This window comes from Maylandia zebra, linkage group LG20 (genome assembly GCF_041146795.1).
Source record: "Maylandia zebra isolate NMK-2024a linkage group LG20, Mzebra_GT3a, whole genome shotgun sequence".
NCBI classification, from domain to species: Eukaryota; Metazoa; Chordata; class Actinopteri; order Cichliformes; family Cichlidae; genus Maylandia; species Maylandia zebra.
Window position 1 is genome coordinate 7,634,881 of NC_135186.1, and position 24,600 is coordinate 7,659,480.

A 24,600-nucleotide genomic window follows, 5' to 3' on the forward strand; every position below is an offset into this window, starting at 1 on the left:
CCCTCCCATTTCTAAATATGGCCATTGTTTCAAGTCCCATTAAAATATTTAAGTCTTATTTGTGTGACTTGCTCAGATGTGATTGACAGTCCTTGTGAGGCCTACGGTTTGCTGTAATGATACAAACACAGACCCACAAGGTTAAAACATGAGCAGCTGATAACCATGGTAACTGAAGACAATGTCCTTGAGTTTGGTGATTACATGTCGAGTTGCAGATTTATTTTGAACCTGACTGCAGGATAATATGTCAGGTTGGTGCCATAGTTAGGTTTCCACTGCAGGCCCAAATGTCACTATATTATATAATTGTTTTTTGTTTTTGTTTTTAGCTGTGCTTAAACTACCAGTATGCAGGCAAATGCATCAATCACTGATGTATAAGTCACATAAATCTGTCATAACCAGCCAGACTTAAGCACATAGCCTATCAGATAAGCACTCATTAATCTCTACCACTTGCCATATTCTAAATGTGTTTCAACAATTTTATACAGCCAAACCATGAATGTTTAATTTAAATTCACAAACTTTGCACTTATACTATCATTTGGAGTCAGAATATGGATGCTATAGATATAGTTGGCCAATTTATCCAATAGTTATCAAACCATTGAGGCTATGCTGTCTCAGTTCTGCTTCACTTTGTACAACTCGGACTTTCAATCAGTGCAACTCCAGGTGATGTCGCCTAAAGAAATACTCAGATTCTGCAGTAGCTGGATGTTTAAGTGATGAGGAGCAGAGGTTAATGGTTTTGTGGAGTGGTCATTGAGAAAGTATTGACTTCTGAATGTGAATAAGACCAAAGAAGTTGGTGACTTGACTTTCAGAAGGACACGAACCGTGTGTATCCTGGGACAGGCTACTGATGTGGTGGAGGACTATGACTACCTGGGCATCCACATGGAAGGCCAACACAGAGGCTTTAAACAGAAATTATAAATGATAGAGATATTCCGTCACGCAGCTGTGGACCATATGCATCAGAAATTGTAATACCAACGGAGTGAATAAACTGATCAGTAAGGCTGGTTCTGTGTCTGGCTGCTAACGGGAATTTTTCTAATTCAACTTTATTGCAATAGAGACTTTACTATTCCAACAATTTACTGTTTAGTTGCATGTGTTTTTTAACTACCTAGTTTTTGTGACTGCGGGTGTTTTCTTTTTCTTTGTTTTTTTTTTACAAGTAAAATTGTACCCTTTTTTGAATTAGTTAAGATGATCTCTGTATGTACCCACTGCAAACTACAGTTACAAAATGCCTCTAGTTGGAAATGACTAGGGCAGATTTTACATAGGATTTAACTAGTATTTTCCTCTCGTGCGCGTAATGTCTGCGGTTTTGTGATAAACGGTAGCTTTTAATTTGGAGTTCTGTTCCGGAAATTGATCATCGTTAGCTTCACGCTTATTGGCTGGGTTTGGCGAAACAGCCGACCGGTTGCTGGCGGAGAGCTAACGGCAGTAGCATTCAGCAATTTCGGAGCAGTAGTGAAGAACAGTCACTCTAGGCGAATCACAATGCCTCGAGTTTATATCGGACGACTAAGCTATCATGTCCGCGAAAAAGATATTCAGCGGTTTTTCAGCGGCTATGGGAAGCTAATGGAGATTGATTTAAAGAACGGGTAAGTTTTCGGCGGAATTTTGTAAGCCAGAGTCCAACGAGCATGTCGTAGTTAGCATTAAAGCTAGCCATTCATGCGAACGACGCACGGACTCGGGGGGCATTTCACTCTTTTACGCAGATAGATATATATTTTTTAGAAGTTAAGTTTGATTCTAAAACGCAATATGTCGATGTATGACATTTAGTATTGTCCTTATAAATGTAAAACGTTTTGTTTCTTTAACTTCATTCATGAACGTTTAGCAAATGTCGCGTGGCCAACATGGCGTCTTTATACTTTGCACGTCGCTGTGCTAACGTGTGCTAACGTATGCTAACGCTAATTCGTGGAAGTAAGCGGGTAACGCTCATTTCATACTCATGCTTTTAAACCCTTTCTTTTTGCAGGTATGGATTCGTGGAGTTCGAAGATAATAGGGACGCCGACGACGCCGTTTACGAGCTAAACGGGAAGGAGCTGTGTGGGGAGCGGGTGATCGTCGAGCATGCCCGGGGCCCGCGACGAGACCGAGATGGCTACGGTGGGGGTTACTGGGGTGGTGGGCGCAGTAAGTGCAGTCTATTACAAGATACCCTCTCTTCCCCTTCCCCTTGGGGTGAGGTGTCGACGTGGACTGCACAGACAGCTGTTTGAATGATTCATGGTTACGCTAATTTTAACAGACTTGCCGCATAGGTTTAGATACTCAGCTGGCCCTCGATCAGGTTTTTCCAGGTACCCCTCATGGGTTATAGCCAGCCACGTGGGTAGCTCTTTAAGGCGCAGGTTGCATGCAAAGTTGTAGGACTGTCAGTAGAGATGTTGTTCATTATATCACGCAGTAACTTCATTACATGCAACCATGGTTTATCTTCATTCTTACAAATCAGGGAGTCCAGTTTAATTTTATATCACCCTGCTGAACAGTTCTCAGTCTGTCACCCAAGGGGTAGTGACCTGCAGGTTTTTGCTCCTCCATAGTGATTATCATCACGAGCTACATGCTATTTGATTGCAAGGGGCAACAATCTGTGAGATTTAAAGAGCAGTTTTGAGTCTAGAGTTTAGTGTTGTTAAATAACATAGTTTTCTTTTCATACATTGTAAAATTCACTTGAACCATAACTGTCATTTGGGCGAGCCATGTGAAGGTGTCTTTTTTTATTTTTATTTTTGTTTGTTTGCACCAGAGGGGGAAAAAAACAAGCTGAACACAAATCACCACATACATAGCTACCTAGTTAGTGTAGTCATTAGGAGTAGACTAACGTTTTCATGTGAAATGTGTTTTAACTTTGGTCTATATATAAATTTTTTTTTATATTCAACATTAACAAAAGTCCTTGATGTTTCAATTTGAAAGAGTCCAGTTGCGGGCTGAGGCTGAGAGTCCATTGAGGCTAAAGATGACTGGCTAAGATGACTGCCTGTCCCGTTTGGCCTTGGCTTTCACCTTACAATGTGTGTGTGACCTTTGCCCCCCCTTGATCCTTGGCTGACCTAACCGGAAGCCATGATGACAGCAGCCTTTTGCCAATAGACCAGGGGTGATGGTGAGGATTGCCATTGGTTTTTATGTTGACAGCAAACATAAGTGGATCGGCACCTTTACAGACCTTACAATCTAAAGAAATGTTGTAAGATCAAAACTGGAAAAAAGAATTTCAGACTGACATCCGGTTAAATAAAAAGATGCCAATTTTCAAAAGATCGGTGTGTTTTTAACACCGTAATCAATTTGAACAGTGTCCCTGACTGCAGCCTTTGTGGATGCCTCCTTTCTGTTTGTGTTACAGGATACACAGGTCTTGAAAGAACATCACTGTCCATTTGTTTTATGCAGCTATAGCATCACAGTGATGTACTGGAGTAAGACAGATGCTGATTTGTGTTTTTTGTATTGCCGGAAACAGATGCAGTGGTGTTCTTTGCAGCAGAAAACAGCTTCCAAATGTTGAAAAATACAAACTTTAAAGAGCCCATGCAGTTGCTTGTAGAGCACTTAACTGAAGCTGTTTGAAAATGAGATCAAAGAAACCCCTTTGACTATTTGTACAAATTTAACCCCCCCCACCCCCACCCCAAGGACAATAATCTGGAAACTCACTGCCTTGAGTGCATTTGATAGCCCAGAGCAGTAGTACTTTGAATCTTGTTTGGTTTAGTGGTTTCTAACTATTTGTGTGTGCTGTCGTTTTTTTTTTTTTTTTTGTTTTTTTATAAAGGTAGCGGTTACAGCAGCCGCAGCCGCTCTGGCAGGGACAAATATGGACCGCCAGTCCGCACAGAGTACCGCCTCGTTGTGGAGAACTTATCCAGCCGCTGTAGTTGGCAGGACCTCAAGGTAAATATTTGAAAATAAGAGAGGGGAATCTTCAGATAAAGGGAAAGTGTATTGTAGAAGTGCTTGGAATGAAATCAATAATCGGCACCTCATCCTCTTCCTGTCCACCAGGACTTCATGCGTCAGGCAGGAGAGGTGACCTATGCAGATGCCCACAAGGAACGCACCAATGAGGGAGTGATTGAGTTCCGGACTTATTCCGACATGAAGAGGGCTCTGGACAAGCTGGATGGTACTGACATCAACGGGCGGAAAATTCGCCTGGTGGAGGACCGTCCTCGCAGACGTCGGTCTTACTCTGGCAGTCGCTCCAGGTAAGCAAATTTCTTACTGCTGACTGCTTTAAGATGAGCCTCGCTTTGGTACATTTTGTTTATTTAACAAGAAACTGATGTAAAAAAAAAAAAAAAATTTTTAAATCGTGCTCTGTCATCTTCAGATCTCGCAGTCGTCGTCGCTCCCGTAGCAGGAGAAGCAGAAGCCACAGGAGCTCAAAGAGTCGCTCCAGATCCCACTCGAGGTTAGGATCAATGTAATCTTGGAACCGTAACATGGAGATTTAAATTAAATTATTGGTATTGATAAGTTCTGTATGTTCAGTATGACATTTTGTCATGACATTGCTGTCATGTAAGGTGGGGCTGTACTGAGCTTTGCTTCTGTTCCTATAGGTCTCGTTCCCGCAGCAATAAGAGACGGCATCATTCCCGCTCCAGGTCTGAGAGAAAGTCTCGCTCCAAGTCAGGAGACCGCAAATCACGTTCTCGCAGATCTCGTTCTAGATCCAACAGATCCAACAAATCCAAATCTCGTTCACGCTCTCGCAAATCTCGGTCTCACTCCCCCGAGCACAAGTCCAAGTCTCGTTCAAAGAGCCGCTCTAAGGTAAAGTCGGAGAGGGATTCTCGTAGCCGATCAAAGGAACGGTCTGCTGAGAAGAAGTCCCGCAGCCGCTCACCCTCTCCAGTAGAGAATGGAAAAGAAGAGCATGTGGCCAAATCTGCCTCTCGCTCCCCATCTCCACAAGAGGAAGAGTGCCGATCCCAGTCCAGAGAAAAGCGCTCCAAGTCTCGCTCCAAGTCTCGCTCCAAGTCTCGCTCCAGGTCTCGCTCCAAGTCTCGCTCCAGATCTCGCTCCAGGTCTCGCTCCAAGTCTCGCTCCAGGTCTCGTTCACGGTCTAGATCAGCTTCTCAGGATTAGTGGGTGTAGAGAAGGGAGAGGTTTTCTTATTGTTTAGCTTGATCATTATGCTGTACATACTGAGCAGTGTTTAATAACTGGTTTATGCTTCTGACGCCCCCCTTCAAATGTACATTTGTCTTTTAACTTGTTAAAGCAGGAGTTTATTAGACCATCAACCACAATACAGCCGATGCTTTTTGAACTTGTTTCAGATGATCTGCTCCCTTTAAAAAAATAAAAATTAAAAAAATAAAGTTTACAAATAAAATTAAGAATTTTGGATTAATGAAAATGGGTGCTGGGCTCTACAACTATAGCCTGAGGAAGTTGATGTCTCTGTGACTGGTGCCTGATTTGGTAAAATTTAGGTTTCTTACTGTTCTGCTTTCATTTCAAGTTGTTTGTTTGGTCAGTGAATATTAAGTTGTCTTAAATGTTCTTTTATTCAGTTTGCAGCTGTTTGTTTTGGTTGGTAGTCTGACAGTTTGCTTTCCTTGTGTCTCCAGGCCTCTTATGTCTGAAGCATCCATCTTTGATTGGTAATTATTTTGTGTCGTACTCTTTCAAGCTCGCATGATTGTTGAAGAGTAGGCTCCAGGACTGGAGCCGTTGAGTTGACCTGCACATTCGGTCACATTCTTCGAGGAATCAGTCTGTCTTCGTGTTAAACGATGCATATTCAGGATGTAAGAGCTTGTAGTGCAGAACTTCTTAATTTAAAGATGAGGGTTTGGACTTCACTTTTGAGTAACTTGCATTGTAGATGGATTATTTTGATCCCTTTTAACTACTTGTACATAGAGTAATCAGCACAAAGCAATCTTTTGGTAGCTTTTTGGGGGGAGGAGGTTGGTAACATTAAGCAGGTAATCTATTAAGGGCCTTTATTTTAGTTTTTGATTTTCAGTTTGACTAGACTCCTTTGCAGCGTCCTGTTTTTCCTCAGATTCTTCCATTGCGCCGATTGCTTCCCTGGTAATGTTTTCCCTCCCCAGCTTCAGAACAGACTTAAGGGTTTTGGAAAGCCTTATTTAAAGTTTGCAGCTAGTACTGTTTTTGTGCTTGAAAGGTCCATGTGTTCAGAACTCCTGTGAGTCTGTAAACATCAGACTTGCTGAACTCAGCCACATTCTCCATCTTGTGGAACTGACTTTTTTTTCTCCCCCAACATGTATGAGATCTAATGGGGAAAAAGTCCTTTTTTATGCTATGTTCAATAAAAGATCTTCATTAAAAAATAAACTTGCTGCCTGACGTTGTTTTGTCTGGATTATAAAAACCTTGACTGCAGTATTGACATGACCTATATCCTGCTAATTATATAATAAACGCTCGCTCATTATAGGCTGCAGTTGTGGAGGAAATGAGCAGAGCGCGTATTTATGGATGTAAGCGGGAACATTTCGCTCGCATGCCAAATAAAAATCGTTACAGCAGCTATTTTACGCTTTTGCAGCTAATCGAGGGAGCACTTTTTTTTCCACCTATCGACCATTACTGAAAGTGGAGCGACGCACTGGAAGTCTTTCTTTTGGCGTTAAATTATAGCCAACGAGCGGTGACTGTACTGTGGTCCCGCGCATGCGCAGTCCAAGCCCCGGAGCCGCAGGAGATCAGAGCTGGTAAGCCAAATTTCAGTTCCTGAAATCTGAAAACACGAATTAAAATCAAATTTTAGAACTTTCCTCTAATTATAGAAGGCAGAAGCATATTTTAGTCACACTGGGTTTAAAAAGAAACCCGCCAGTCTGTTGTTTCTTTTTTTTCTCCCCTCACCGAGGTAAACCGTTTTTGGCGTCAGAGATGTAATCAAGCACAAAGCTTATCATCTTTAATATATACATTTGATAATGGCTCGCGGATCTTTGACGTAGCAGGTTTAAATACAAATTTTAAATTTAAAGCAGTTGCGCCAAGGTTTCAAAAATACCCGGCACACTTAACGCTGTTATGAGGAGAAAATGTTGCTCATTCATTAAAGATATTGCCGGAATGGGCGATAAGGTTGCTTTTTTCATTAAATGGGATTTTCACAGGAATTGAACCTCTGCTTTAGCACATTTTTTGCCTCAAGGATTTCAGATCCTCCGCCATTTTAACTGAAATGCTGTATTTTAGTCTCTGTCGGTGTGTGTGTGTGTGTGTAGACTTGGGAGCTTGCGCGTAAATATTGGTGTGTCACCATTATTCTTTTATTATTGAAAGGAATGCATGGCTTATAAAAGTTCATGGCTGTTTTGCCTTATTGGAAACACTTTTAGAGGAAGATTTTTTGGAGGGTGAAATGTAGTTAAATTTTAAAGTAAAATTTAAACTCTGTCCTGTACTTTGGATAAATAGTATTTTGTTGAATGATAAAAGCGGTGCTAATGTGGTAAATTAAAAAGAGATGTTTCAAGACAGCAGAAAATAATATTATAATAATTTAAGATTTGAATTTTGTATATGCCTCTAAATCAGACATATTCCAATAAAGAAATATATTTAAAAACAAGAAACAACATAAAAATGAAAGCTTAAATTGGCGGGATTACTCTCCCGTCCATACTGTGGCACTCCCTCCTCAGGTTTTGGGTACAGTCTCCTCTATAAATCTTTAACACACAATGTTAAAGCTGTTACCCGATAACCAGACAGCATTACTTTGTGCTATTTCTCACGCTGTGTCTCCCAGTGCTCCAGCACAACACACTGGGACGCCGTCATGAGTGCCAAAGTGAACATGGAGGCTCCAGCCAAAGAACCGGACTGCACCCCTATGGATCCGTCATCTTCGCCTCCCACAGAGACAATCCTCATCTGCGGGGGTGATGGTGTGACCAAGAAGGCTCGGCCTCAGCCCCACACCACCACTGCTCTCCTGCTACCAGGTGAACTCATATGTAAGCATGTTCACAGATACATACTCTACTAAAGCACTGTTGGGGAAAACACTGATCGTGTCTTCTGATCTCATTAGACTGAAAAACGAATTGAGAAGTGAGCCTTTAAGTAACCAGCAGTGTAATAATTTACCAGGCAAATTGTAAGGTCATAGTTCAGAATTTACACCTGCAATGTTTAACCTAATTCACAGGCATCACATTACAAAACAAGGGTCATTTTAATGGTTGACTTAATAACATCACATAGAAATATATACACAAAAGATGCAACTCATCTTATTAGGTCACTGTTCACAAAGCTGTGAGTTTAATAATCAACTCTGAGTCTTCATTTCCAGAAAACCTTCATAGACTTACTAAACGGCTTCAGATCATTCTGTCAGTAATTCAGGTCAGGTTTATTGATGCATTTGTGATAACCCCCCCCCCCCCCCCCCCCCAATGAAAATTGAATTGTTAATTAAAAACTTATCTTTTCTTTTCATTGAACAAGTCATCCGCTTTAAATCTCAGTCTAATAAAATCATTAGCTGGATACATTTAAATGAAAATGTTAAAATTGACCTCTTTTACTTTAGGAGGGCAGATTCACCACGGCAACAGGTAAACAAGAGAGCCTCCTTTTAGTCCTTTTAGAAGTGCGGAAAGAGTCATTTTATTGAGCCACGGGCCGTTCTGTCATCATCATGCACAATATAAATGTTCGATATGAAATATCTAACTTCTCTGTACTGACTGCGGTGTTTATTTAGCAAACTTTCATTAGATGAAGCTATAGTTCTGATTTTTAACCCTAATGATTCAGCTGTAACCTGACAGGGACAAAATCTAGGAGATGTCCGGGAAGATAAAAATCTGGAGAAACAGACGAGCCACACTTTACTGATGGACCTGTGAGATTAGTAACCCAGACGGCAACAGACAGTCTGCCCTCAAGTCAGTTTTGGTTCAGTAAAAAAACAGTTATTGCAGCAGTTTAAAATCATTACATTTTTTCCCAATAATTATTCAGTAAAAATTTAATGTACTGATGCGCTGTAAGAATTTCATTTTTCACAGAGGATTTCATTATGTCTGCCATTACTGGATAAAAGTTTTTAATTAAATTTAGAGGAAAAACTGTGCTTTAATGTTCCCCAGTGTAAGCGTTCGTAATTTTATGTAATATCAGTGATAGATGATGGCTCTCTTACGGCAACAGTAGAGATGTTTTACTCAGTTACTGGTAGCCTGATAGTAAGACTTTGCATGTTAGCATGGACAAACACGTTTTTAGAAATGTCTCAGCTTTTATAGAGCTGTTTACATGATGTTCAGATAGATTTGAGATATTTTAGTGTAATTCTGGGAGGGTGAGGCTCTTTAAATAAGGAATACAGATTGTATCGGGACAAATTAAGCCACAATGAATGGATCTGGAGGAGATGAGCTGGATCCAGACCTGATCCAGTCTGAATCCATGATGGTTATCTGAGCGCATCCTTAAACGTCACTGTAAAAAAACCATTGAACTCAGTTTTAGTCATTTCACGCTCATCTTCAATCAGATATTCTCAGCCATTTTTCCATCAATGTGACTGATTACAGAACAACACATGATTGATAACTTAAACAGTGATTGCTGCAGCAAATGTTTAAAGTGTGGGCAAACTGACTGACAGTGTGACAGCTGCATTACTGTTCACAGAGATTCAGCTTTAGAAAGACCGAGTCTATAGATTTAAATCTGAACTGACAATAAGTCTAAGATGTAATCGCTGTTATGTTACGTACAGAAAACAGTGAACTAACCATGCCCTCTTCTGTGAATGAATTTGCTGCGTTGTGCACTTTGACAGCGACTTTATGAAGGAGAAATTAAACTGTGCATATCAAGAGGGGAGGAGTCAGAGAGAGAAACTTGGTAACCATGGTAACTACTCAGAGTTGAAGTTACCTGTCGTTCAGGGGGGGAAAACAGTGTTTCCTTCAATTTAGGGTTAACAAATTCAAAGTTGTTTACTAAGCCTGCTTCTTGGAATCGGGCCCAGCTGATGGTTTAAGGATTGTTAAAGATGCTACATCCACTACCAGTCAAAAGTTTGGACACACCTTCTCATTACTTTAAGAACTGAAGGTCAGACAGTCCGGAAAATAACTAAACTTTGAATGCAGTGCAGTTGCAAAAACCATCAAGCGCTACAATGAAACTGGCTTACATGAGGACCGGCCCAGGAAAGGAAGACCAAGAGTTACCTCTGCTGCTGAGGATAAATTCATCTGACCAGCCTCAGAAATCACAAGTTAACAGCAACCCAGATTAGAGCCCAGATAAATGCCACACAGAGTTCCAGTAGCAGACAGATCTGTACATCAACTGTTCAGAGGAGACTTCGCAAATCAGGCCTTTATGGTCAAATAGCTGCTAAGAAACTAATACAAGCAGCAACAACAAGCAGAAGAGATTTGTTTGAAATACAATTATCAAAATTAGCACAAAACACATTAGACCAGTGCTTTGGTCTCATTGTCCAAATTTAAGATCTTTGGTTCCACCCGCCGTGTTTTTGTGCAACGCAGAAAAGGTGAACTGATGGTCTCTAGATGTATGGTTCCCACTGTGAAGCATTGAGGAGGTGTGATGGTGTGGGGGTGTTGTGCTGGTGACACTGTTGGGGAACTTATTCAAAACTGAAGGCACAGGAGATGGTTTGGGATTAGATGAACCGCAGAGTGAAGGCAAAAGGACCAACAAGATGCTGAGCATCTCTGGGAACTTCTTCAAAACTATTGGAAAACCATTTCATGAAACTCATTGAGAGAAGGCCAAGAGTGTGCAAAGCAGTAATGGAAGCAAAGGGCGGTTATTTTGAAGAATCTAAAATATAAAACACAAGTTATTTCACACGTTTTTGTTTACTACATAATCCAATCCAATCCAATTTTATTTATAAAGCACTTTAAAATACCCAGCACAGGAACAAAGTGCTGTACAGAAAATAAGTTAAAACAATAGAATAACAAAAAACAGCAAATTAAATAAATAAAACACATAAGACATAAAATTAACTCCATATGTGTTCATTCTTAGTTGTGATCCCTTCAGTGAGAATCTACAGTTTAAATAGTCATGAAAATAAAGAAAAAACATTAAATGAGAAGGTGTGTACAAACTTTTGACTGGTAGTACATAGAGTTCACTCAGCCACTCCTCACTGCATGTGCAAATCCTGACAAATCTTCCAGTGCCTGTTCATAATTAATAAGTTTTAATGCATAATTTTTAATTCAGAGTTTCCATGTTCAATATTAAACCTTTAAGTTTTGATGTGTTGGCCGGACAGAGCAACACTTTCTGAGACGTTAGCTCTAGCTCACCAAAGCCGTGGAAGTTTTTTACTTTTTTAATTTTATTAACAAAAGAGATAATCAGGTAATTAAAACTGTGTTTGTCCAAAATAACAACAACATTAAGAAAACAGTTTGATTGCTTCCAAAATCTCTGCTCTGTATTAGATAAACCAAGACTGTTGTTGTTACTTAAAATAAAAACTTACTGAAATAAAAACCATAACAAAGTTTTGGGGGAAAAAATACTTTAATGAACTGATATAAAAATAAAAAACAGACACAATTTATTTCCCGACACAATCCTCCCATTTATCTGACTTGGCGTTAGACGCACATTAGCTTGTGACCCTCTCTGAGGCCGGGTCTGTGCCCCCGGGTCTTTTACAAACGTGTTAATCACTAATAACAATAATATAACACTAATAACCAGCAGATCCTGATTTCTATTGCAGTTTCTCATGTCAGAGAAATGTGCAGTAATACTGAGTGTGAAAACTGAGTGACGATATTAGCAGCTGTTTAACAGTTTTGTGAAGTGTGCTGATAACCAAGCCTGTCTGCAAATCTACAGAAACAAACAAATACTATTTGCCTGGTTGTCACGGCAACAGAGCGCTGTTTTTCCTTTACCATTTATAGTGAGTAAAGCAGATGACAATGAACTACATCACTTTGTGCTTTATTATTCCGAGTGCATCTTTTTCCTCAGCTCCTGCCCATCAGAAGGTGGAGGTGACTCCAGCTGTTGCAGTGGGTAACCCAGGTAAAGGAAGCAGAGCCAATGAGATGGCAACGCCTGCACTGACAGCACAGGTGGGCGGAGCTTGTAGCATTGTCCATGTCCTAGAGTTGAAGGAGGGAATGGCCATCCTGCCCAGTAGCAACCTTAAGGTAAAGCGATATTAAGCTTTGCTGTGGTTTAAAAAAAGTCATTGAAAGTTGTTTTTATTTCTTTTTTGACAAAGTCCTGAATAACATATATATATATATACATACATACATACATATATATATATATATATATATATATATATATATATATATATATATATATATATATATATATATATATATATATATATATGTATATATATATATATATATATATATATATATATAATATTCCGGGACACAGAAAGGAATTGGCAAGAATACCAGAGGCGCAAAACACCAGCTACTGGTAGACAGAACAATCAGCCGAGACTGCAAGACCAGACTGACCAACCTGTGCACTGCCTGGATTGATTACAAGAAGGCCTATGACTCAATGCCCCACAGCTGGATACTGGAATGCCTAGAATTGTACAAGATCAATGGGACCCTAAGAGCCTTCATCAGGAACTCAATGGGGATGTGGCGTACAACACTAGAGGCCAACTCCAAGCCCATAGCACAAGTCACCATCAAGTGCGGGATCTACCAAGGAGATGCTCTGTCCCCACTGCTGTTCTGCATAGGCCTGAACCCCCTCAGTGAGATCATTAACAAGACTGGCTACGGATACTGACTACGGAACGGAGCAGTTGTCAGCCACCTCCTGTACATGGATGACATCAAGCTGTATGCCAAGAGTGAACGAGACATCGATTCACTGATCCACACTACCAGGCTATACAGCAATGACATTGGAATGTCGTTCGGACTGGAGAAGTGTAGTCGGATGGTAACAAAGAGAGGGAAGGTAGTCAGAACTGAGGGGATTGAACTACCAGAAGGCAACATTGCAGACATAGAGGACAGTTACAAGTACTTGGGGATCCCGCAGGCGAATGGGAACCATGAAGAGGCCGCTAGAAAAGCTGAAACCACCAAGTACCTGCAGAGGGTCAGGCAAGTCCTGAGGAGTCAGCTGAATGGTAAGAACAAGATCCGGGCCATCAACACGTACGCCCTGCCCGTGATCAGGTACCCTGCTGGGGTAATAGGCTGGCCAAAGGAGGAGATAGAAGCCACTGACATAAAGACAAGAAAGCTCCTTACCATGCATGGAGGGTTTCACCCCAAGTCCAGCACCCTGAGGCTGTACGCTAAGCGGAAGGAAGGGGGCCGGGGACTGGTGAGTGTCAGCACCACAGTCCAGGATGAGACAACGAACATCCAAGAATACATTGGGAAGATGGCCCCAACTGACCGAGTGCTCAGTGAATACCTCAGGCAGCAGAAACCCAAGAAAGAGGAGGGAGACGAGGAACCATCATGGAAGGACAGGCCCCTGCACGGTATGTACCACCGGCAGATAGAGGAGGTGGCTGATATCCAGAAATCCTACCAGTGGCTGGACAAAGCTGGACTGAAAGACAGCACAGAGGCACTAATCATGGCAGCACAAGAACAAGCTCTGAGCACAAGATCCATAGAGGCTGGGGTCTATCACACCAGGCAACACCCCAGGTGCAGGCTGTGTAAAGATGCCCCAGAGACAATCCAGCACATAACAGCAGGGTGCAAGATGCTAGCAGGCAAGGCATACATGGAACGCCATAACCAAGTGGCCGGCATAGTGTACAGGAACATCTGTGCCGAGTATAACCTGGAAGTCCCGAGGTCAAAATGGGAGATGCCCCCAAGGGTGGTGGAGAATGACCGAGCTAAGATCCTGTGGGACTTCCAGATACAGACGGACAAAACGGTGGTGGCTAACCAACCGGACATAGTGGTGGTAGACAAACAGAAGAAGACGGCCGTAGTGATCGATGTAGCGGTTCTGAATGACAGCAATATCAGGAAGAAGGAACACGAGAAGCTGGAGAAATACCAAGGGCTCAGAGAAGAGCTCGAGAGGATGTGGAGGGTGAAGGTAACGGTGGTCCCCGTGGTAATCGGAGCACTAGGTGCGGTGACTCCCAAGATAGGCGAGTGGCTCCAGCAGATCCCGGGAACAACATCGGAGATCTCTGTCCAGAAGAGCGCAGTCCTGGGAACAGCTAAGATACTGCGCAGGACCCTCAAGCTCCCAGGCCTCTGGTAGAGGACCCGAGCTTGAGGGATAAACCGCCCGCAGGGGCGTGCTGGGTGTTTGTTTATATATATATATATATATATATATATATATATATATATATATATATATATATATATACACATATATATATATACATATACATGTATATACTTTTTTTTTTTTTTTTAAAGCAGCATACAGTTTGTAAAGACACGGACACATTTTGACAGATGGTGCACTGATGCATGTGTGTGTGTGTATTTGTCTTGTAGTTCTGTGTGAGTGACTTAGGAGCTCTGAGCACATTGATCACCCCGGGCACTGCCAGCAGCACTGCTGAACCTGCAGCAGGGACTTCTGGGAGATCCACTGACGCAGAAAGAGTTCCAGACAAGCCAGGTAGACTCGTGGTTACGTAAGGTCATAGTAATATCAGGCACAGACACACAAATACTGCACTCTGGTGAATCATTTACATTTTGCACACACAGAGCAGAAAACAGTTTGGAACCGGTCACCTCTAGGATAACAGATTTTTATACTACTTAGCCACATGTGTTTGTTATATTTTAGCACATATTTGATAACCAAAGCAGCTTTTATATGTGATATTTCAAATATAACAGTGAGTTAAACTAGTTCTTGTGTTACACGTGTTTAAACAGCCTGCACTTTTATTTGAAGTACTAAACAGCATGGGCTCAGTCATCAGTGTGTGTGTGTGTGTGTGTGTGTGTGTGTGTGTGTGTGTGTGTGTGTGTGTGTGTGTGTGTGTGTGTATTAAGCATAAATGAGTGGTAATTACATCAGCTGTAGCAGAGCTTCTCTTTACAAGTGAAGAGGTTGCAGCTGCAGATTTCTTTGTAGACATTTAAAATCCAGCTGAGAAACTTTGAAAAGTCAAAGAATATTCAATAAAGATGCAGACGGGCGTGTTTTCACCTGCAGCCCTGTCTGTGACAGATGCGTCGACTCCTGCCAGCTCTGGGAGGGGCGTGGCCCTGGAGCCAGAGAGGTTGGTGCCGATCAAAGCTGGAGTCCAGGTTGATCCAGGACAACAGAACCATAATCCCAGAGCTCAGCGGACCTACACAGAAGAGCTCCGCAGAGACCCCATCACTGACAAGTATGTGCCCCGCTGCTCGGCCTTTATGTTTACGCGCCTCGCTCCACATGCATAAGCTCATCTTTCGTTCCCCGCGCCTCAGGAGGAGCATTGGCGTGGAGAAAGTGCCGGCAGGCGGGAGAGTCTCCCTAAACCCCGATCACCTGAAGCCCATGAGGAAGAGGAAAAGGAAGGAGTACCTGAGTCCATCTGAGGAAGACTCGGACATCGAGGGCACGGTGGAACCGCGTTGCTATTTCAGTTTTAAAGTTGCTTTTATGCGTGACTACCATCTCACCGTTTCCTGTTGTGTGCTTTCTCGTGTTTTCTTTTTAAGGATGAGAAAATGGATGATTCTAAAGCAGATGGCCGACACATCAGAGGAGGTTGGAGCATTTATTTCTTGCATCAGTGGTTTTGTTGGACGCATATCATCTTTCACTGGATACTATTACTACTAAGCTGCAACACTACATCACATAAAATCACATCATCTCTTTACTTCATCCAGAAGCTGTGTGTCCTTCTTTATCCTTTCATTACATACCCTTTCCTGTTTCAATTTATTTGAAAAAAAACAAACATGCAAGGTCGAAAATGTATCGAGTGTATAGAAGACATAATGTTGGAGTTTCACAGCAGGCTTAGATTTTTTAAATTCCGCTGCAGCTGACATGCCATTAAATTATCTTCTTCTGACTGTTTCCATTAGTTGTAAATTGTAATAAATAATTTTATAAATGTAATAAATGATGGTGTCTGTTTGCTGAAGGTGGAGACAGTAAGACAGAGCAGTGGACGTGGGCTCAGTACCTGGAGGAGACCAAAGCTGTTGCTGCTCCTAACAAGCTTTTCCAAGAGGTATGTACACACACACACACACACACACACACACACACACACACACACACACACACACACACACACACACACACACATCCGTAGTAACCGTAGTAGGCAATCAAATCTATTGCTCGGAGCAAAATTGAGTGTAGCACTCTCAAGAGAGGGACAAAGTAATTTATGTCGCCAAAGCCATATGTTCATATATTAAATCAAGGATTTAAAACTAATTTCACATTGTGCCCACTTTGAAGTGAAGCGGGCCAAATCAATGAAACTCTCCTTTCTGTAAGTGTAAAGAACTTTAGTTACACTTTTAATCTCTGAAGTATCTCAGTGTAAGAAAACAAGTGCAATTTCAGCAGTACGTCTCCGTTTTTCTACACAATAAAGAAACGCTGCTGTATCAAATGAAAGAAATCTGTCAGCGCAGCTCGTTGGGCTTAAATTGTAAGAAATAAGTGCTGAAAATTACACAAAAGAAAGCTCATTGCTGAGACTATTCCAAAACAGAAAGTGTATGTTAATTCAAAGAACTTGCTTCTTTTTTTTGAGCTGTGAGTGTATCCAGCAGAATAGTTTACCTACTACGTAGTTATGTTGATGTGGTATAAATGTCCATGGTCTTCATCGGTTAAGTTATAAAATGTTTAAAAATACAGTTAAAAGTCCAAAATTTATGCCATTTTCCAAACCTGTCTAAGCAGACTGGATTGGAGTCTTAGAGTGTTTGTCGGACCGATTCTGACCCCTGGGCCTTACGTTTGACACCTCTGTACTAAATGTTGGAGTTTGATTTTAAAATAATCTAAAGGTTTGTATAACAGTGATGAAAAACCTAATCTTGGAATAAAAGAGTAAAAAACATTAAGATGAAGACATAATCCCTGTTATTTTATTATTTTTTCTAGCGGTTTTCGGATGGTTTCTCTGTTCTTTGCTGTCACTCAGTTTCCCCAGAAAAATCTTTTATGCAGACTTTGCTTCCATCTCCTTGTTGTACGGAAACTTTTGCTGTTGTTTCATGTTCCAGTCCCAGAGAGTGCCGACAGTGAAGAACGGCTTCAAACAGGGGATGAAGCTGGAAGGCATCGACCCGCAGCATCCGTCCATGTACTTTGTCCTCACTGTGGCTGAGGTGAGCCAGTTGACCGTCGCCGCCAGGCTTCTTATTTAGGATCATTTTCATGTATTCACAGAATGCTTTGGATGCAGAATGAGTTCACTGAGGTGTCTCCTCTTCTGATATGTCATGTCAGGTCTGCGGTTACCGGCTGCGGCTTCATTTTGATGGCTACTCTGACTGTCATGACTTCTGGGTGAATGCCAACTCTCCCGACATCCACGCTGCAGGCTGGTGTGAGAGCACAGGGCACAAATTGCACACCCCCAAAGGTCAGAGGTCATACTTATTCTTACACTAAATAAATTCTTAAAAAATATTTGCCATCCCAGTGTGTGTTTTATTGACACAAGAAGTTTAGAGCGCATGGTTTCTTTTGGTGCAGATTAAGTAATGAGATCTAGTGTTTTTACTGAGCTCAGCTGAGTCTCTCCTGGCATTTTTACATTTAAAGCACACAGATGTGAAAACAATTCCTCTAAATCCTCTAAATCTTCCAACATGTGACTCCTTTCTGTATTTCTGTGCTTCCTGCAGGCTGTAAAGAGGAGGAGTTTACTTGGACCAACTATCTGAGAATGACTAAAGCACAAGTGGCTCCCAAAGAACTTTTTGCCAGTCCCGGAAGGGTAACCATCTCTGTGCAGTATAATATATGCTGGCTGTTTTAACCACACACACACATATTGGATGAGGTGACTGATTCAGTGCAAGGAAAATTCCCAACTTCAGCTATTATAATGAAAAGCTTATTTTAAGAAATGTGCACCTTAGATCATGATCGTGCAGCACTGAAGACAAACTGAACTGTTTTGTTTAATAAGGTCCTGGATAATTTTTATGTAAATACCAAATGCATGGAGATCATAATCTAAAAATCTTGACAAGTGGCTCAACAGCACACCAAAGAAGGTAACGCTTCCCCTGGTTTTCCAGATCGATGTGAAGTGTGGTTTCGAGATAGGAATGAAGCTGGAGGCCGTCGATCGTATGAACCCCTCCCTGATCTGTGTAGCAACCATCACCGATGTGGTGGATGACCGCTTCCTGGTTCATTTTGACAACTGGGATGACACATATGACTACTGGTGAGTCGTAGCATCTATCTGAATGCTTTTGGGAAATGATTTAAAGGATTTCTAAAATGATACTGTGATTGGGCTTTTGATATGTTCATATAAATCTGAAGCAGTATCGGTGAGAATACAGCTATTTAGATATTTCGTGCTGTCATAGAAAAGGGTAATTATAATATCTCTATTCTGCTGGTGTAGCTGGAGGTTTGAGTTTAATCAAGAGGGGAGCAGTTGGCATTGTTAAGGCAGATTAATGATGGCTGCTAGAGTTTGCAAAAAGTTCTGAATCCCGTGGAACGAAATTCATACCTTTATTAGGACTGTACAGCTGTTTGATGCTGTGTCATAGGTGATATGTGACCATTTCAGATTATAAAATTACGTTTGTGAAATGTTCATTTCAGAACATTTTAGAGTGGCAACCTTGCTCAGAAGTAAAGGTTCGTCTGTCTGCAAAAAAAATCCAAAACCCTTGGACTTTTCTCAGTGTGAACATCTAATATGTTTTCCATGTATCTGATTTCTTTTTCAGTACATATCGCAGCAATTCAGACTACAGCAGCCGAGCTGCATAAGCACGGTGTATTGATTAGCATAAAGATAATGCCTCCATTAAACAAAGCGTAACAAGCTGGACTTTTATCTGGCTCACTCGTTTCAGCGCATGTGCCAGTTTTCTCCCAGCACACAGCAGATGCGTGCTGCTTTCTCGTTTTTTCACCTCTCTCTTTTCTCGCTCCTGTGTTTCAGTAAAAGTAACTGTTGTTCAATATTCAACACAGTCAGCTCAGATTGTTTACAGAGCAATGCAGAAAAAAAGTGTCGTGCAAACACTGACATTGCTGTAACACAATCTTCACAGAGATTCAGAGCAGTACAACAAATCCACCTTTACATCAATGTCACTATGGATACAATACTACTAAACAAGTGTCTTTAGATCACTTCAACAGAGAGAAACACAAATCTTTCAGGATTTAAAAGTTTCACTTTCTTCAACAGCTAGATGCTGATTTATTTCCTGCAGCATAATCTCTCATCAGTTCAGTCTTAATTTTCCTGTAAGTTCACAGAAATTTCTATTGAACCTAAATTGTGCATATTGTTGTGTGTCACAACATGCAGGTGTGATTCCAGCAGTCCGTACATTCATCCTATTGGTTGGTGCCAAGAAAGGAACCTCCCTCTAACACCACCCCAAGGTGAGGAATGTGATCCCTGTTAATCAGTAGTTTATCCGTGCTCATTGTCATATCATGGGTTCATCATGAGTTCTGCTCAGTTACTTTTTTGTACACTTGCCCTCTTTTTTTTTTCTTTCATTACCGTTAAACTGAGGATGAACATGTGACAGTTAAAAGTTAGTACCTGACATATGTATCTATGCTTAAAACTTACAAAAGCTGTTTTTTAATAAGTGATATATAAAGTCAGGCAAAACCGTGTAAGGTTTTATGGCTGTTTACGTTGGTGAAAGTTTTTTCCTGCACCAGATTATCCAGACCAGGGCCGGTTCTCCTGGTCTCGATACTTGGAGGAGACAGGATCCAAAGCAGTGGCTGCTGATGCCTTTAAAGTGGTGAGAATGCAGATAAAAAGTAAAGAAGAGCTAGCATTACGAACAGTAAAGTCACAGATTAATGGAAAATATGTCTAGTTTGTTTTGTTGTCAACGTGAATGTGAAATCCCATCATCCTCTGCTCCAGCGGTCACCTCACAGCTTTCAGCCTCAGATGAAACTGGAGGCCGTGGACAAAAGAAGTCCCGGTCTCATAAGAGTGGCTACAGTTGAGGAGGTGGACACGCATCGCATTAAGGTACAACTTTGTGTAGTTCTTTAATGTTGTGGAATGATTACTTGAACCCATTTTCTTGAAGAAAATTAATTGATTGATCGATTCCTAAAGATTAAAAGATCCCAAGAATCAGTCAAAGAGCTGGAAGCAACACAATTAAACATAATCCCAGTATCAGCTTTATAAAAAAAGGAGTCAAGACTGGTTTGATGACAATAAAAGAAATCAAGTTTCATCAATCATCAGAGTAAATTAGATATAGATTCCTGCTCCAGTACTTTTTCCTTATGCTCAGCAGCTGTGCTTCAATAAATAAAACAATAAACAAGTCTGGAGATCAAATATCATCTTGGTGGACCACTTTTCAACCTCTCTGAGCTCCGCTTTCAAAGACCGACCATCCTGACAATCAAGCATATGATCCCTTCGGTCTGACCATCAGCATCCAGATAAACCAAGGTGCTGCTCGCGCAACCTGCAATCTAACTGATGCAGTGAATCAAACCTGGAAAACAAGCAGAAGGTGCCAGTCTCATGGGTTAAACCATCTTGCCTCGTCAGGAACAGCTTGAACAAGGATTTTGCAGAGGTGAAGAAGACAAACAGAGATAAAAGACTAGATCAATAAAGTGGATTGTGTGTGTGTAGATGATCGGATCAGTCATCAGAAATAACAGCACAACGACTAAGAGAAGTAAACAGAAGAAACAATAAAGTATGTTTAATGTGTGCCTGTCAGTTTGGATAGGTCTGCAGGAATAAGATCTTCCATGTCCAATTACTGTGTCATACGTCTTTGCAGTTGACTGTTGATTTCTGTACATTTTGAGCTCAAGTACATGTGGAGTATTTATATCTATTACAGCCCGCTCTCTTCTTCTTGTTCAGATCCATTATGATGGCTGGAGTCACGTCTATGATGAGTGGGTAGACTCAGATCACCCAGACATCCATCCAGCAGGCTGGTGCGAGGCCACCGGTCACCCGCTTAAAATCCCTCCACGGGACACTAAAACACAGCAACCGCATGGTAGCAACCAGCCTCATGTGACTCCTTTTTCTTCACTTAAAACTGGAGGTCAAAAATTCTAAGCCTATTGCTATCTTCTATAGACTGTATATAAAAGATAGAAGTGGCCACAGTGACATCAGTATTGTGTTACGGACTGTTCTGAAACTTTATTTTAATATTTTGTTGAACTTTGAAGGCAGTGCTGCTACGATATTGGCTAATGCTAGCACTGACAAGCTAGCTTACATAGCAAGTGTAATTCACTGTGATATTTAATGGCATGCTAACTTTACCTAACAATAAGAAAACTGGATTAACAGAAACTGTTCTTAGGTAATGATTTAATCTACATTGTCAGGCATATCCATAACTTTAAGATTTAATACAAGTTAAATGGGTGACTTTATAGACCAAATGGTTTTTTTCTGTTGTAAAGCCAGTCTCATGTGGACATTAGTGGATCTTTTTAAAGCCTCACGGTTTGCCACTTGTTATTTACATGATTTCTTTAAGGTATAATCAATGCCGTGATTGTGAATGTCAGCCTATGAGTGTATGTGAATGTTCTCCTCTGTGTTTGTATATATGTAGGTGTGAGGGAGCCTCCTGCTACAGGCCAGTCCACCTACACCTCCTCTGTTCCCTGTAAACCCATCAGTCAGCCCAGAACCAACAAATACAGCTTCCACAACAGGTAAATCCTGAACTCAGCTCTGTCATTCTGTCATTAAATGCATGATTTTTCCAAAAACTTGGGATGATGTGTAAAACCTAAATGAAAACAGAATAAAAAAAGTCAAATATTTGAACTGAGAAAGTGGATCATCATTTTGAATTTGACATTATCAGTCAATGATCTAAAAAAAAGTTGGGACGGGGCCATGTTTTTGTTGACATTTTACACAGAGTCCCAACTTTTTTTTTTTTTAAATTAGAATTTTTTTAGATGCTAAAATGCACAGAAAGCATATCTCCATTTTTGTCTTTGAAACAGGAAGTGTCCAACTCCAGGGTGTGACGGCTCAGGCCATGTCACCGGTCGTTTCACCGCCCATCACTGCATATCCGGCTGCCCGTTGGCTGAGCGTAACCAGGGTAGGCTGAAGGCTGACCTATCAGACTCAGAGTGCAAGAGAAACCTCTTCTTTGGTCAGAGGACTAAGAAGACTCATTACCGTGGCAGGTAAAGTGGTGTCCATGTATTTGTGTGCATGTTTGTTTTTTCTCGCATTCATTTTCTGTATTTTCAGGATTGGTCGTCCTCCCAAATACAGAAAGAATCAACAGAGGGACTACCAGAGTAAGTTGCACTGTTTGTTTTTTTGTTTTCGCAGCACCTCACCTCAAAACAAGAAATACTAATAATCTAATCAGAAGATTTGCATGTTAATTGTTTGATATGCTGCATTTGTTACTGTGAAAAGGCCGGCAGACCTTTTGTAACTCACCGGTGAAGTTTTTAGAGCTTCCACTGAGCCTTGCAATCTAATAGAAATGAATTAACCGTTGCTTTTTCTGCTATGATACCCAAAATTAAATGGTTGTCAACGTATTTATCTTATATAATTACTTAATGCTTTTAAGATAATTTTACAATCACGTTGTCTTTATAAGATTCTAGATACAGTATTTAGACAGGCAACAGTTGCAACAAACATCCAGTCAGCTCATGTATCTCGTATTCCCCTCAAATTTCCATGTTTGTACAATCACGTGTTTCATCATGTGTATGTATGTTTCTGTGCACAGACATGTCCTCACAGGGAGTGTATCCATCACTGTTCATGTCAGCTTTGAGCAACCAATCAGACCGCACTCTGTCTTTGTGCTGGGAACAGCACTGCAAGCTGCTGCCCGGCGTTCAGGGCATTCACGCCAGCCAGGTGGCTGCATGGAGCGTCGAGGAGGTGGGAAAATGTCGTTCGCCTCTATAATTATTTACATTCTTTCTCTGACTTATACGATTACCTGAAATCCGCTGCATCTGTGCCGCAGGTCTTCAGATTTGTCCAGAATTTAATTGGCTGTGAAGAACAGGCTCGTCTCTTCAAAGAAGAGGTGAGACCAGAGGTGGATTAATAACTGAAGGATGAATAAAGATTTGCAGTCTTTACTGGTGACGTGTAAACATGTCATTCATTACTGATGCTGTTTAGAATGTCTTGCACTCTTACATGTTTGCAGCTGTATAATATTTCTGAGTGGATTTCACTGCTAGGGGCTACTATAATTTGATATTTGACCAGATGGAACAAACTCTTCTCCACTTACTATCTCCACATTTGTGTCTCTCTAGATGATCGACGGGGAGGCTTTCCTGCTGCTGACCCAGACCGACATTGTGAAGATCATGAGCATTAAGCTAGGCCCCGCCCTCAAGATCTCCAACGCCATCCTCATGTTCAAGAGCACAGACGAGGGACTGAAGTGAATCCCGCCCTCACTCAGCGGCAGCGCTGTGCCGCCAATCATCATGTGCCAAATTCATTCTGTTGCAGGGAAAAAGACCCTGACCCCTTTTTCCATGTGTTCGGTGTCCTGTACCCATCAGAGAGAGGGAGGAGGGAGGGGGGTGGGTGGGGTGGGGTGAGGTCCAATCAGGGTAAAGAGAAACAGAGCTGAGATTAGAAGATTCAGGTTGATTAGAAAATATGAATACTTTTGGAGAGTAATGGAGGACTGTCATGGATATGAGGATGGAGCACATGTAGGAAAACAGAAACTGATGGGTTTGGTTCACCCAAAACCCCTCAAAAAATATCCCTTAGCCACAGTACGTCTGTGTGTGCTGTGCTAAATCTCAACATTTCAACCCACATACTTTATACTGAATTTGAATTATAAGCCAGCGGGAATGGCTGGAAACCCCACAGTTGCATTTCTCTGCCTACCAAAGCGCACTTTACATCCATGTCTCTCTGCGGGTAACTTTTTTACTATTTGAACATAAAAATGTTATAATTTTATAAATAACATATCCTTTTAAGCTATTGTGAGAAATGATATCACAGTGTGAATTAAGCCAAAAGCTCTCAGCGACTTTTAAACACCGACTACCAAATTCTAATCAGTTCGTGCTTGAACTTCCAAATTTAAAGACAATCCCCGAAAACCTTCAAAAGGTATCATGTCCTTGATTAAGATGAACAAAGTTGTCCATCTTAAGGTATACAAACTTATGGACACATGGATGGGCAGAGAACTGCAGACACCCGCTGCTCTCAGTGGTGTGAAGGGGAAAAAATAGGTGATGTCATGTAACAGATGTTTGTTAAACAGACATACTGTTTTATTTGTTTTCCTGTACAAGGAAGATTAACATCCAGTTCCTGCCTACACCAATGCA

At 41.3% G+C, this 24,600-nt stretch overlaps 2 protein-coding genes across 7 annotated transcripts; both read left to right on the forward strand.

Annotated features, from left to right (window-relative positions):
• Nucleotides 1-1,401: 1,401 nt before the first annotated feature.
• On the forward strand, nt 1,402-6,384 carry LOC101480010 (uncharacterized). 2 transcript variants are annotated; one of them, XM_012919895.3, is made up of 6 exons: nt 1,402-1,634; nt 2,024-2,184; nt 3,842-3,960; nt 4,072-4,274; nt 4,400-4,480; nt 4,632-6,384. In XM_012919895.3, exons 1-6 carry the CDS (start codon nt 1,528-1,530, stop codon nt 5,158-5,160), a joined length of 1,200 nt encoding a protein of 399 aa, XP_012775349.3. In that variant the 5' UTR covers nt 1,402-1,527; the 3' UTR covers nt 5,161-6,384. The 2 variants fall into 2 exon arrangements, with proteins under 2 accessions (XP_012775349.3, XP_012775350.3); XM_012919896.4 differs by having other exon boundaries at nt 1,403-1,634; nt 2,024-2,157.
• A 115-nt stretch (nt 6,385-6,499) lies between these two features.
• Nucleotides 6,500-23,811, forward strand: l3mbtl1 (L3MBTL histone methyl-lysine binding protein 1). Of its 5 annotated transcripts, none has more exons than XM_012919891.3 (22): nt 6,500-6,764; nt 7,817-8,024; nt 12,067-12,248; nt 14,571-14,697; nt 15,247-15,424; nt 15,507-15,642; nt 15,741-15,789; nt 16,176-16,264; nt 17,280-17,384; nt 17,506-17,641; nt 17,907-17,998; nt 18,306-18,457; nt 19,571-19,647; nt 19,939-20,024; nt 20,153-20,263; nt 21,131-21,320; nt 21,846-21,948; nt 22,249-22,437; nt 22,505-22,554; nt 23,004-23,161; nt 23,250-23,312; nt 23,551-23,811. In XM_012919891.3, the coding sequence occupies exons 2-22, from the start codon at nt 7,847-7,849 to the stop codon at nt 23,683-23,685; spliced, it is 2,586 nt and encodes an 861-aa protein (XP_012775345.2). In that variant the 5' UTR covers nt 6,500-6,764; nt 7,817-7,846; the 3' UTR covers nt 23,686-23,811. The 5 variants fall into 5 exon arrangements, with proteins under 5 accessions (XP_012775345.2, XP_012775347.2, XP_012775348.2 ...); XM_012919893.3 differs by having other exon boundaries at nt 22,529-22,554; XM_012919894.3 differs by having other exon boundaries at nt 21,131-21,272.
• The last annotated feature ends 789 nt before the right edge of the window (nt 23,812-24,600 follow it).